Raw genomic sequence first — 14,800 nt, 5'->3', positions numbered from 1 at the left:
CCTTTGCAATTTTGCTAAGAGTTGTGCAAAAATACAGAGGGAGAATGCTATCATTTCAATCTCTACCATGTATTTGGTTTCCTTGAGAGTGTCAGACTTTAAAACCATTTGGTACAAATAGAATAAGTTTGCTCTCCGGATCACTTGAAATGAGAGAAGACTCATATAACCTAAACAAGTGAGAAACTGCAGCTACTCGTGAGACAAGATAATCTGGTTTGAAAATAGCTATTCCTCAGGGGTTGGAAGAAAAGTATGAAACACAATTTTTCTGTAGTGCATGATAATTGCATGCCAATATTGGAGAACCTGAAAAATTAGAGTTGTTTTCAAATGGGTACTTTTCAAGGTAGCAATGAAGCTAACTTGTTTCACTTTGGCTAAGCAGAATGAACAAACTCTGTCGTCCTGTCTAAAAATCCTTCTTAAATCTTCTGTTTAAGAACATTGCGCAATTGGACCCTCTGGCTTTCCATCCTTGCCTCCAAAAGCTGTGCCTTTAAACTACTCTTCTGTGTGCCGTGAGGATTGCACCCTTTCATCCCTCTTTTTACATAAGGATACCCACACTCGGGAGAACTCCACTGCCCCACCAAATCCGGGGGACTAATCCCACTTTTACCTGACACCCTGTCTGGAGACATGATACTTCCATTGGATGTCAACTCATTTGAAAGTCCACCTTTCATCCCCTCTACAGAGATAATCTTGAAATTCTCATCATTACCAGGACATGATTTCCAAAGTCGTGTTATGGATGAAACATTCTTCAACTGGCTCGTTGGCACTGAGAGGACTTCACTGATTTCAGTAATTTGTGGTTCTTGACCAACATTTTCGTCCCATTCCATTCTGCTCCTGGAGACATTACTTTCTCGGCGATTCTTGATGACATATGGGGCAGTCCCTTCTAGTGAATAGCTTGAGCCCTGATCCTCAAGATGGCTCGCAGTTTCCCACCCACTTTCATCTTCTTCCATGTCACCATTCTCATCAACAAATGTATGCAAATGTCTCTGAATGCTGTCCTTGCTGATTACATTAACCACAGGACTCACCGTATGAATTTTGGAGGCAGGGCTGGCAGGACTATAAGCGATACATGTTTCAATCTCCCTTTCATTGGATTCAGCAAAATTAACATCTTCGAAAACAGAAAAAATATCATCTGAATTGGGAGGTTCATAAGACAATTCCTTTATAAGTTGAATATTCACGGAGGCAGCAGCCTCTCGGAGCAAATCCACTTCTCTCATCTCCTTCACATCTAAACTTGAACTTCTTGGCCTCGTAAATTTCTCTAGATCGGCTACAAGCTTGCTCATCTGAGAGTACTTCTCTTCAAGGGCCACCTTCGCATCGACCAGCTTCATCTGAACACGTTCTTCACGCCAGACCTCAGCCATCTGCAACATTTGCCTTTCCTCCTCCACTTCCTCCAGGAGTTTCATGGACTCCCTCTTTAGCACTTCAACTTCGGCCTTGTCTTCTCCAATCTCCTTCGCAAGCTCATCGCATACTTCCTCAAGTAATTCTCTGGCCTTTCTTTCTTTTTCATAGTCCTGCATAAATCGCTTCGCTGATAATTTGGTATCAGCCAGCTCATTAACCAATTTGGAATTTACAATTTCAATCCTCTGGCGATTTTTTCTTTCCCTGTTCAATTCAGCTTTTAAATCATCAATAAAAGCACGGATTTTCTCATGCTCCCTGCTCCGCCATGAGGCCCTTTCCTCACTGATTTTCCTTAACAAGTGCTCCAGTTTCTTTTTTGAGTATCTGTGCTCAGTCTCAAGCTCCTGAATGCGGGCTCGAGCCTGCTCCAATTTGGCTTCAAGTACAGAAACTACCGAAACAGCACTTAGTTGTTGGTCAAGGAGCTTTGTGTGATTGTAAATCTGCAAAACTTCATCTGATGCCTTCAAGCAGACAGGATCCCACTTTGTTGCCCCCTCCATTGCAGAGTTTGAAATCTGAAACGAAGATTCAAGCTGAAAAGAGGAAAACCATCGAGTATTAGAACTATCATAGAAGATTTAGATTTGGGGGTTGGGGGAGGGGGTCGGGCAGTTCTTATGCGACTTGCAAAGAGGGCGTGATATTTTCTTAATTGTAAGCAAACATTCCTCCAGAGACAATGCTTTATTAAGTGTGAGGCCAAAATCAAAGTTGTGAATTCCCTTTTGTGCTCTCTCCTTTTCATACGAGAAAATTCTGACTCATGGAAAGTCAAACTTCAGACCGAAACTAAAATAATGATTTTGTCCATGAAGCAAATCACTGTGATGATAACATAAGCACTAATCCTTGAAAAGGAAATAGCCTATAGGGTATTCTCTAGCTAGGTCCTGCCAGTTTGTAAGCCGCATGCAGTGCTGGATGCGTGCCACACGCATAAGAAGATGAAATGGGCCAAGTTTCTCTTCATCTACTCTATGATCCTCACTCATGAATCTATTGCAATGACTAATAATGATCCTCGCTCAGAAGCTACTGAGTCCAACAGGCCCTATTAAGACATCATGGTTCCACCAAAGAACTTAAAGGAGAACCACACCTTACGCAAGAATCCGTTCTTTGTGCCGGCAATGGAACTACGGCTTTGTAAGAGATCCTCTGCTTCGGAACCATAATCTTTGCTGCTAGGATGGCAAGGAAAGGGAATTCCTACATCGCCAACACCATGCTGCATGGACAAACAACATGTTGAGAAAATTGGGAAGTATCTAGAATTGATGACACAAAAAATCTACCACAGCAAAAGTCGGCCAACTGTTGATAGTCCACAAGAACAACATAGCCAACAAGGTGTCTACAAACAGAATCGTTTACATCACGAATTAAAACATTCCCATAAATTTCAACTACTTGAGAAAAAATGTAACTGATTGAGGGAAACAAAAAAGAAGATGCATTTCAACTACTATCTTTCTCAACAGAGGAAGTTTGCCTTACAAATTTAAAATATTTCCAGGACAACAAAATTCATTTAAGAGAAAATGCTACCTAGCTTGCCTACGTATCTAACAATGATCGATGTCCCAAGGAGACACTTTTGGTCCTATAATTTCAGCCAACTGCTGTATACACCCCAAAATGATAATGAAAAAGCGCGCAAAAAGATCATTCAAATCAATTGTTGCATTCAAAAATCAAACATATTATCAAAGTGAAACTCAAACTTCAAAACTAAGCAACAAGAAAGTTCACCATAAAGATGAAATCTCGATCATATCAAACAAAGCCTATAGATACATTATCAAGTCGCAACTTCTCCAAATAAACCTAAAAATCGCAGATCTTGATATTTCAAACAAAAAAGAAACTAATAACAAAAAAGTAAACTCGCCTGAAGCCCTAGCTGAGCTTTGCCCCGAAAGAGACGGCAGGCTTCACCGGCGCCGGCAGCCACCAGGGGAAGATGCAACCGCCAGAGTCCCGCAGCGAGCTTCCTCGCGGACAAAACGACGCCGTCCTGGCGTTCTCTCCGGCGAATTTTCCGACGACATTCTCGAAGAGACTTCTGGTCATCGTCGACGCGGTCGTTTCCGTTTCCGTCGCTGCCGTAGACCTTCAACCTAAGCAATGGGGTGTTGGGCCGGCTCCTCCGCCCGGAAGGAACTCCAGTTCTCTTCAGGAAGGTCGAGTTCCGGGTTAGGCGCCGGGAAGGCTTGCGAGTGACTGGCTTGTGTTGGAGATCAGAGTCTGGGGGGGATTTTAGGGCTTTGGACGAGAGGTTCGCCGGGAACGTGGCCGGTAGCTCCGGCTTTCCGGTCATCTTCATATTCGCCAGCTAGATGCGTCCATTTACACACAACCACAGAGAGAGAGAGAGAGTGTGTGTGCGCGCGCGCGTATGAAAGACTGTGAGAGAGAGAGAGAGAGGGTGACTGGTGAGAGGGGTCGGTTCAGACTTCAGAGACAGTGATTCTGCTGGAGAAGGGAAAGAAAGAAAATGACCAGCCCGGAAACATACATACATGCATGTGAATTTGAATCTTCTTGCCATTTCCAATCTTTACGGGCAGTGTTTGTATGTACTCGTGAAAAAAAAAAAAAAAAAAACTTTATTCTTCCTATATTATAAGAAAAAATCTTCATCGTCACTTTAATTTTTTTTTATCACGTAATAATTATAAAATTATTTATTACGTTTTTACTTATCAAACATTTAAATTTAATCAAATGAGTGATCGATATAAGCTTATTTAAATTTTAATAATTATATCATAAAAACCTTATAAAAATACAACTATATTTCAAAAAGCCTAACAATATTTAAAAAAGAGAAATATTTTAGTTTCAAAGATATTTTATAAAAATAACAAACTATTGTGGTAAATCATATCGTAAAATTAATTTTATTATAAAATAAATTTAATAAATTATATAAAACTAGGTATAAATTTATTTTAAAATTGGCTACGATACTTTTTTATAAAAAATAAATGGACATGTATCAGAAAAGCAAGCCTTCGCCACAGCTATCCTAAAAAGAGAGAATTAAATATGTACTTAAATGTGTTAAAATGTGAGTCATTTCCAGCCGTAAGAGATTTGAAAAGAGCGCTATATATGTTAGCTATAATAGGCTATGAAGAAATGCACGTACGTTATTGCAAATTAATTAATATTACAAGCTGCATTAATACCAATCTTTACTTTTCAATAAGGGAAGAGGTACGACAAATCCTTTGTTCATAATCGTAGGGGCAGCATTAAAACGCCGCGTTGAGGAGGTAGCTGGCTTTAATAAAGGCCACTTTAACACTTTTTTTTTTATATATAAACCAAGCAAGCTTAAATTAAGCGTCGTCGGGGGACTAATGATTAAAGGTTTGTTTAGATGTTGAAGTGAGTTGAGTTGAGATGATAAAATATTATTAAAATATTATTTTTTTAATATTATTATTATTTTAAAATTTAAAAAAATTAAATTATTTATTATATATTATATTGAGATTTAAAAAAATTATAATAATGAATTGAGATGAATTTAAAATCCAAACTCACCCTAAGAATAGTTTCGAAACCGAATACTACCATTGGACTGTTGGAGGAATAATCGTTTCTTCCATCATCTCCTCTTTGATATGAATGAATGCGCGCCTACCCCAAACAAGACAAAATGGTATTCAAAATTCAGTCCTTTATATAGGCCGGGGTATCATACTTACGTTGGCTGCTACGTACCGTACGTTTTATTTCATTTAGAAATGAATAATATTGTATACAATTGTATAATATGTAAGTATTATGTGGTCGTTTTAAAAAATAATAAAAATTATTATTTTTTTATATAAATCTAATATTTATTTTTATTTTTTAAATAATTACATACACTTACATACTCGTTATTATAGTAACTATAAAAAAGAAATGAATAATCCAGAATTTTATTTATGGAAACCATATATAATATATATAGAGGTAGTACTGCTCGTTAAAGCGAAGGTACTCAACATGCATGTTCCCGGCCAAGTTCTGATCCAGATCTCAACTAAAAGAAAATCAAATCATTGTCGGATATAATTCGGAGTTTGCAGACTCTGTTTTGATGCAGTACTCTGGTACCGGAGTTGTTGTAGTGTTTGTGTACGTACTTTCATGTATTTTTGCAGGTCTAGCACCGCAGGCTTTGCTGCATGCTCAAGGATTTTTATTTAACCAGCATTTGAATATTCAATTAAATTAAGTTGAATTGAAATAATAAAATATTATTATAATATTATTTTTTAATATTATTATTTTTTAAAAATTTAAAAAATTAAAATTATTTATTATATTTTATATTAAAATTTAAAAAAATTATGATGATGAGTTGCTACACAGCTTTGTTGTGTGGCTAGCTGGCTAGCTAGCTGTTTTATTTGGTAATCTGTGGAGTAAATCAACAATTTTTGTGCTTTATGGCACAAATTGAAAAAGTAGTGATGGTATATATGTATAGGAAAAAACTAATTTGCCTCTAAATGTAATGCTCTACTTGATCGTTTGGGAAAAAAAAATTAATTACTTAATGATTAAGAAAATAATTTTTAAGTGTATTGATATATTTTTTTATTTTTTTTAAATATTAAAAAATGTGACTAAAAAAAAATTCAAAAACAACATGCGATCAAGTAGAGCCCAACTCCTATGTATCACACATGCGCTCATGTATGTATTAAAAACTGGATAATAGTAACGAAGATTTTGGCAACCCCACATATCAGTTATCAGGTAGAAGGCCGCGTTTGATAAGGATCCAAAGAGTAGGGACATCCTGCACATGATATGATCTCAGCCTTCCCATCAATCCTCTTTGTTGTAATCGTTGTTGTTTCGGTTTGGTTTTCTTTGTGTTTTGTTTTCTGGCCTGTTTTTTGTTAACTATGTTAATTTAATTTAACAAGAGATTAGATTTTAAAAATGTATTAAATTTAGGTTTTTCCGTAAAGAATGTACGTATATTTTTATATATATAAAATAAATACCAAACGACAAATATTCTTTTAACGATTTTTATTATTTTTTCGTTAAAATTAATTTTGTTGGCCTACTAAAAATGCCTGCAGCCAATAATATTATATTAACGATGACAGCCAACTTGTTTTGTTTTGATACTCGGCCCCATGCATTAATTGAGGTTTTAGGGCACGGTACATAGTCATGTAAATGAGAAATGCTACACATCAGTCGGAAGTCGCAGCACACCTCTCATATCAATTTTTTTTTTTTTTTTCACACTCACTACGTTGAGTATGCTGCGGCTTCCGGCTAATACAAATAATTTCTCCATGTAAATATTATTCCCAATCTACTAGTACTCCTACTATTATTATTATTATTATATGCCCAACAAGCCCTTAAGATCAATTTTTAATATTGATCTGCATAAACATTAACAGTCATATATACTTAATTAATAATGCTCAAATTATGAAGAAAAAAAATGATAATAAAAGAACTATATATCATGTATATATTGTTAATATTTATACATTATAGGTACATTATTTCATTTGTTTATGACTAATGATATTATATATGTATATGTATTATATACTTAATTAATAATGCTCAAATTATGAAGAAAGAAAATAATAATAAAAGAACTGTATATCATGTATATATTGTCAATATTTATACGTTATACGTACATTATACGTATATTATTTGATTTGTTTATGACTGATGATCTTATATATGTATATATATTATATACTTAATTAATAATGCTCAAATTATGAAGAAAAATAATAATAATAAAAGAACTATATATCATGTATATATTGTCAATATTTATACGTTGTAAATATAATATTTGATTTGTTTATTATTTTGCTAAAGTTTAAAGTTTTTTTTTTTAATTTTAATTTTTTATCTTTCTTTGATCTTGTATTTTATTTTTTAGACAAATAAGCTGCTGGATTATTTATTTATTTTTTTAAATCATTATATCGGATACATGGGCTAACACATTCGAGACCGTTCCCTAATATATATGATTATTGAAACTTGTGATAATTAGCTAGCTAGAGTTAATTATGCATGCAACGACGTCGATATATATTTTAAATGCGTAATATATGCATGCATAGTGCGGAATCCGACCAGAGGTTCAATATTGTAATTATTTTAGTCAAAGGCTGAACGCCTGATGGTCATCGCAACATGACAATGGAGGAGATGGATTGGGTCACTGGTCATATATATCAGGCTTTGCATGTTTGAAAGTGATAGTGTCTATGCATGTTAGCTAGCTAGCTGTTGATGATCATGATCACTACGTGGGGACTGCTTGTCCATTAATAATCATCGTAAATAAAAACAATTAGTATTGCTGATCTTTTGTACATCAATTGAATTGATCAAGATTCAAAACCATTGTTTGTTTTTTTTGTTTTTTTACGTTAATATATCCAAAAAGAAAAATATGGATTTTCTGCATATGACAGATATTGTAGATAAATAATTACTGTTTTACTTTACTGCTTTACGGTAAATAGTAAATAGTTAATTGATGTAACTAGTTACTAAAAGTCTTCAGTTCAAGTAATTAGTTACCTTTACTTTCCTTTAGCGTATATACTGGTACAAATACAAATTCTCACGTGTAAATTGATAAGTTGAATACAACAATGGAATTCTTTTTCTCAATAGTTTTTCTCTCATCATGTTCTTGATCTGGATTTGCTTCACGGCATAGATTGAACCAGTTAATCGGATAAGAATCTGACCCAGAAAGTAAGAAATTAGATCTTCCCAAGTCCTTATGAGGAGATACTAGATTATAAATCTACATGACTGCTTTTCTCGACCATTAGATTGAGTTAAAATTATTAATGTTGACCCCGCATGACAATCATAAGGGAAGAGCATGCTTGTCTGGGGGTCCTTATAACTCTCTCTCTCTCTCTCTCTCTCTCTCTCTCTCTCTCATGCAATTTTGTTAGCTAGGGGCATGCATATACAGCCCTAACTGTACGTGGGATATAGTGACTATTTTAATTAAAAGGGAATAGCTAGCTAGCTAGCTTTTGATCATTTTCCTTTTTGCATGAATTTCCCTAATTTCTTGTACTGCATAATAGATCAGTATATAGATATCATGTTCAGCAAATTATGAACATCTTACCTAACAGCTTGGCGACATGCATGACCGATATGAAAATTGGTGAAGGACAAATTAAATAATTTGCAGAGGATCGAATTATGACATGCAGGGCAATAAAACATGAGTCTGATATCTATGGTTTTACTCCAAGTCTTAAATCTAGACAGACCACTAGCCTAAGCCTCATGTCTGGCCACCAGCTATTGCATGCATTATATATATAATATTGTACGTTAAAACCACTTTTGGAGGCCTGAATTTAATTTGGGTACCCAAAAATAATTCCCAAAAATAATCTAAAACGAATTAAACCCCTCGACTTTTTGATCTCGCTGCAAGCTAAAATCAATTAAAGATCACCACCTCCTCGTGAAAAGCCAAAATACATGTGAGGATCCGGGCCGGGAAGCTGAACGTACTAATAATTCACGAGTCAGATTATTTATAATATTAAAGTAGTTTTAGCACATGAATTTAGTTCCCAAACATACTCATTGCTCCAATCAGCATGCATGAAAATGTTTTTTGCTCATCTCGAACTACCTTATTAATTACTTGAAAGCAAATCACAATTTCAATTTATTGGATTAAGAGCATCCTCATTAGATTATGCAAATACAAATCTAATTAGGAGTTTGGCTAATAGACCTTAAAAATAGTCTACACTAAATTATGCAACTTTAAAATGACCATAGTTTGGCTAATAGGAGTTCATGTTTCTGTTTCTTCCCATACATGATATGTGTTCAAGCACACAAATATCTTGAAGTTTCCGGTGTATTTTCTAATCTATGTTCATAAATCATTGTTTTTTCTTTTTGCTTTATGAAAAAAATTCATTTTTTTCAATTTTTTTATTTATTTATTTTTGCTTGGAAGTAATTAAGCATTTTCCTCGACCATCCCTCTCTGATCTGCTGGTTTGCTTAAGCTTCTGGAGGTGACACTTACGAGGATTGCCATTGTTTGACTTCAGTTCCTAATTTTAATTCCATTCTTTCATGCCTGCTCCAATTCATTATCATTTGATAAAAGAAGCAGCTTATTGTTTTAAGGATTTTTTGGTTGTTCATTTAATGGATAAAGAGTGTTTCAGTTTCTAAAGAACAATTCCTTCAGCCATTAATTTTAGATCCCTTCAACCATAAAGCTCTTAATTTAAAAAAAAAATTAATAGAAAAAAAATTGAAAACAAAATATATTATTAAATTTATAATATTTTATTATTATTTTGATTAATAAATAGATAATCCAATATAAAAATTATAAACTTTGAGTAGAATAATCAAATGTAAAATCATGTCATATTATATAAATTTTATATTTATATTTATATAACCCCGACTGCCCAACTAAAAATGAATCTGGCTCCACTGCATGCAAATTGCAAATTAAACATGGCTTGATTGAGTAGGTACGTACTATATACATATACGCGCGTCGACCCAGCTAGCTTTTTTTTTTTTTTTTTGAAAAGAACCTCCTTGTATTCAAGAAACAACTGTTACAATATCACTCTGTAGCCTGTCAATAGCTAATAAATTTTTAATCGACTCAGGTCCCTCCTCTATCCAATATTGATCATTAGTACAATGTAATGCAAATTTTGCTAAATGATGCGCCACTTCATTACCCTCTCGATGTGTAAACACTGCCCTCCATGCACTGCTTTGTCTCAAGCTTTGCTTTAAATCTTCTATAACATGGCCGAACCTGGAATCATCATCCTCTTCTCTATTTACTGCATCAATAACTTCCTTTGCATCCCCCTCCAGCCACACTTCCCAAAAACCCAGTTCTTTACATAGTTCCATAGCCTCCAACATAGCTGAACATTCTGCAATGAAAGGAGAGCTTCTACATTTTCTGTTTGCACATTTTGCAGCCAACAACTGTCCATTACAGTCTCTGATGACAACTCCCAATCCCATGGTCTGTTCAACTTCATTGATAGCAGCATCAAAGTTTGCTTTAAAGCTTTCCCCCTCAGGCCTTCGCCATCCCAATCCTCTTCTGGTTATGCACCTTTGTACTACTCCCTCACCCCCCTTCCTTAGAGCCGATGAATAATCTTCAAGATTTATAGCAGCAATCCGTATAACCTGTGCAGGACTTAAAAAATGAGTATCAAAAACAAACTTGTTTCTTCTATACCATATGTTCTTCATAATCACCACCATTTTTACAATATTATCTTTTGTCAATTTTCTGTACATATCAGTCCATAACTGAGTGAAGCTTTGTTCTCCAGACCACCATTTCTTTACTGGACTCCACTCCTCTGCCCACACATCTGAAACTGCAGAACAATTCCAAATGGCATGCATCACAGACTCCACTTCCAGCAAACATATAGGGCATTTTGGTTCCTTAACAATGCTCCTCTTCCATAAATTTAACATTGTAGGAAGGATATCATTAGCTACTTTCTATAAAAACTGTTTAACAGTCCCTGGCACTTCCAGTTTCCACAATTGCTTCCACAAGTCAGCTTCTTTGTTCATCTCAGAAGATTCACCCATAGTTCTCCCCCGCTCCCTTTGTTCCATAAGATAGGCACTTTTAACAGAATATTTTCCATTCTTTTCAGGTTCCCAAATTACTTTATCCACTGCCCCCCCACGACTGATAGGAATGGACAGTATCAAATTTGCCTCTTCCTCTTCAAAAACCAACCTAACCAACTCTTCCTTCCACCTCTGACCAACCGTATCAATAAGCTCATTTACATAAGCTTCATTTTGCAAAATCCTCACTTGGGATTGGACACAACCAGAGCTAAGTTTAGGCAACCATTTTTGGCCCCATATTTTGATATCTTCTCCATTTCCGACTCTCCATATCATTCCTCTCTTCAGCACATCCATAGCAGACCATATACTTCTCCATACAAATGATGGAGATTTACCCAAAGGGGCCTCAAGCAAATGAAGATTCTTAAAATATTTATCCTTAAAAATTCTTCCAACTAAAGACTCAGGCTCTTTTAACAGTCTCCAACCCTGCTTTGCAAGTAAGGCCTTATTAAAATCTTCCAACATTCTAAATCCCAGCCCCCCTCTTCCCTTGCATTGCCCCAATCTGTCCCACCTCCACCAATGCACCCCTTTTCCATTTTTATGATGTGCCCACCAAAACTTTGCAAACAAAGCTTCAATCTCATGACACAAACGCTGAGGTAATTTAAACACACTCATAGAATAAGTAGGAATTGCTTGAAGAACAGCTTTGATCAATACCTCATTTCCTGCCTTAGAGAGAAAGCTATTCTTCCAGTTTTGGAGTTTATGCCAAACTTTCTCCTTGATGCTTCTTAAGGCATTATATTTTGACCTACCAACTACTGCCGGCAAGCCCAGCTAGCTAGGTACTGTTAATTCATCGTGTTTGCTTCTTTCCTTGTTTTGATCTCCTCTGTTTACTTGTTTTGTTGTGGTCTCTGGCATAAGGTCAGGCCCTGACTACTCTTGTTCTTAGTGTTTGATCTGGAGCAATATTTGGAGCTAATTAAGCGGCCTTCACATGCATAGTTCGCTTTATATTTTTCAAGAAATGATAATTGCAGTCGTGAGTGTGCAAGTGCCGTATAGTTATTTTGAAAAAAGTAAATAAATACGACGCTTGCACATTCCACGACTGTATATAGCATTACTCATATTTTTCTAACGAAAAATTTGTAGGTTAATAATCAGGCTAATCTAGTACTTAGATTAATCATATCCCTATCTAGCTAGCTAGCTAGCTAGCTCACTCTGCAGTACGGACGCGTACGTTTACGGTATATGTAGGAGATTTTCCACACGTACACCACATAAAACTCAACGTTTTTACAATTGCGACGATCGACCTACATTATTTTCATGTTGGATATATATTGAACAAAATATTAGATAATTTTTTACTGCCGGCAGATCATTATACCCTAGCTAGCTAGCTAACTAGCTACAATATCATTCATTAAAGATTAATAATCTTTCAACTTATTTTTCAGTTAAGAGAATCTAGCTAGCTAGCTAGTTGTTGACCCATTATAACTTAACTCCTCTCTTTGATTCTTGCCGACTATCAATTTGGTAAGCCATCATCATGTACTGTACTGTCTGTACATGATGATGATCATGATGTTCCAATCTCCTTAATTCGATCACCCTTGTATAAGAATTCCATCCATTTATTCAACTCGAAACTTAAAAAACACATGTGTGTTACCACCAGCTTGTCGATTAATGATTGTAGTTTAATATATTTGATGCGAATATTCACATTATTTAAATGGCCGGTCAGATTATAATTATTTATTTCGACAAGTGAATATGAATATCAACTAATTCGAACCAAACAAAAAAAATAAAAAATAATCAAACCTTCATAAAAATAATAGTGAATATATATATATATATATAATATAGTACGCAACGTTTGAACTTTGAAGTCAATTCATGTATGACGAACATGACTCGGTTTAATGTGTTATATTTGCAGGTTAGATTGCTAAGGTGAGTCAAAAACTTGATCAGTTGCTATAATATATATATATATATATATATATATGTATATATAGGTAGTTGATTGTTGGGAATGAATTATAAACTCTACTAGAGTCTAGACAGATGGCTGAAAGACAGTTGAACGTTGTTGATTTGAGTGCATTAATTGACCAAATGGGAGATGAACAAAAAAAAACATTGAAATTATAATAAAAAACAATTAAAAGAATTATAAAAATAAAAAGCTTAAAAGAAGAAGACAGATCACATACAAATTAAAGCTATATATATATATATATATACCTAGCTAGCTCCGATTTCCTGCCGGCCGTCTTGCTTTGAAATTTCCAAAATAAATTAAAGGCAAGAACAAGTTTCGGTCGATCAGTTTAACAACTAGATAGATCTAGCTAGCAGCTAGCCAATTGGAAGCTAATTAGCTGCATCATCGTAATGATCAACAACAACTAATTGAAATTGACCGACGTTCGTTAATATATATATTGCTTAACCATGTAAACTGAATATGTCTAATGATTAATAGCCATCTTATCGAGTCTATCGACCACATCCCTTGATTCAACGAGTTTCAACGCCTAATTTATAAATATATTAATGTTTTTGTACCGTCTCTTATATACATATACATATATACATATATATATATATTATATATTATATAGCAGTACTTATAAGGTCTACCTTATAATTTGAATGATCGATTCTTATTATAAGCTCCCATATATATATATATATATATGCTATAAATTAGAGCTTTTATTGGTTTAACGGTGTAGAAATTTCAACATGTTAGGTGCCTGACGATCGAGCTTTTTCAATTAATGTTTTATCAATTAATTTGTTTCCTCTCATCAGGTACATGATCATGCGTACCACATCACCAACTACGTACAACGTCGAAGACCCACCAAATTTGAACGTGCATGCATGGCCTTTTGACACACCGTACGTCTCATGTGTGGCCATGAAAACGCCAGCTTGCGAGCAGTACTAGTACTACTGCTCATGGGCCATGTGGGTGGGAACCAATGAGCTGCTTGCCTGCCATGTCCATTTTATTTTATTTTAGTGGTTAATGTGTTTAGGAGCCGTGAAAGCCGGTGGAAGGTGGCGTATGCTTACGTTGTACATGTGAATGGGATCGGGAAATACTCACGTGAGTGGCAGTGGCAGGTCCTAAAAGGTGTCTTCTTGTTTTGGTGGGGTACTTTTGGGCCGTGGGACAATGGCAAGATTACAAGATCAGGAAGGGCTCGTGATTGTTGGTTGGTTGGTTGGTGAATTAGGAATAGGAGCCATCTAATCAGACTCAAATCATCCACAAAAATTTTGAAACTTTTTTAATTATAAAATTTATTTTCAACAGTCTTATACCGCACATTTGTAAAAAATAAAAAATAAAAAATAAAAATTCACATCAACAAATGTGTGGTGTAAAACTATTGAGTAAAAGAACTCTTTCCACTATCAATCTAATACATATATATACTAATTATCAAAGAAGAAATTAATGTTTTGTGGTTTGAGATTTCTCTCCCAAGTAGAATGGGAGGTTATTCATCAGAAAAAATTGTGTCATTATAAAATTATAAATGAAAAATTATTTTTCATTCTAAATTTCGTCATTTTGAATCACACTCGATCACTATATTATATCATACCATGCAGTAAAGTAAGTATGACAATTTAATAC

General features: G+C 34.9%; 1 protein-coding gene across 1 annotated transcript; it reads right to left on the bottom strand.

Moving 5' to 3' along the window:
* Positions 1-24: 24 nt before the first annotated feature.
* LOC108993722 lies at positions 25-3,985 on the bottom strand. The gene is made up of 3 exons (XM_018968731.2): positions 3,350-3,985; positions 2,558-2,686; positions 25-1,991 (listed from the first exon to the last, which is right to left on the bottom strand). Exons 1-3 carry the CDS (start codon positions 3,782-3,784, stop codon positions 426-428), a joined length of 2,130 nt encoding a protein of 709 aa, XP_018824276.1. The 5' UTR covers positions 3,785-3,985; the 3' UTR covers positions 25-425.
* Positions 3,986-14,800: the final 10,815 nt, after the last annotated feature.

This window comes from Juglans regia, chromosome 9 (genome assembly GCF_001411555.2).
Source record: "Juglans regia cultivar Chandler chromosome 9, Walnut 2.0, whole genome shotgun sequence".
Classification (NCBI taxonomy): Eukaryota; Viridiplantae; Streptophyta; class Magnoliopsida; order Fagales; family Juglandaceae; genus Juglans; species Juglans regia.
The sequence above is the reverse complement of the archived record's forward strand: the minus strand, read 5'-3'. Positions and strand labels throughout refer to the sequence as shown.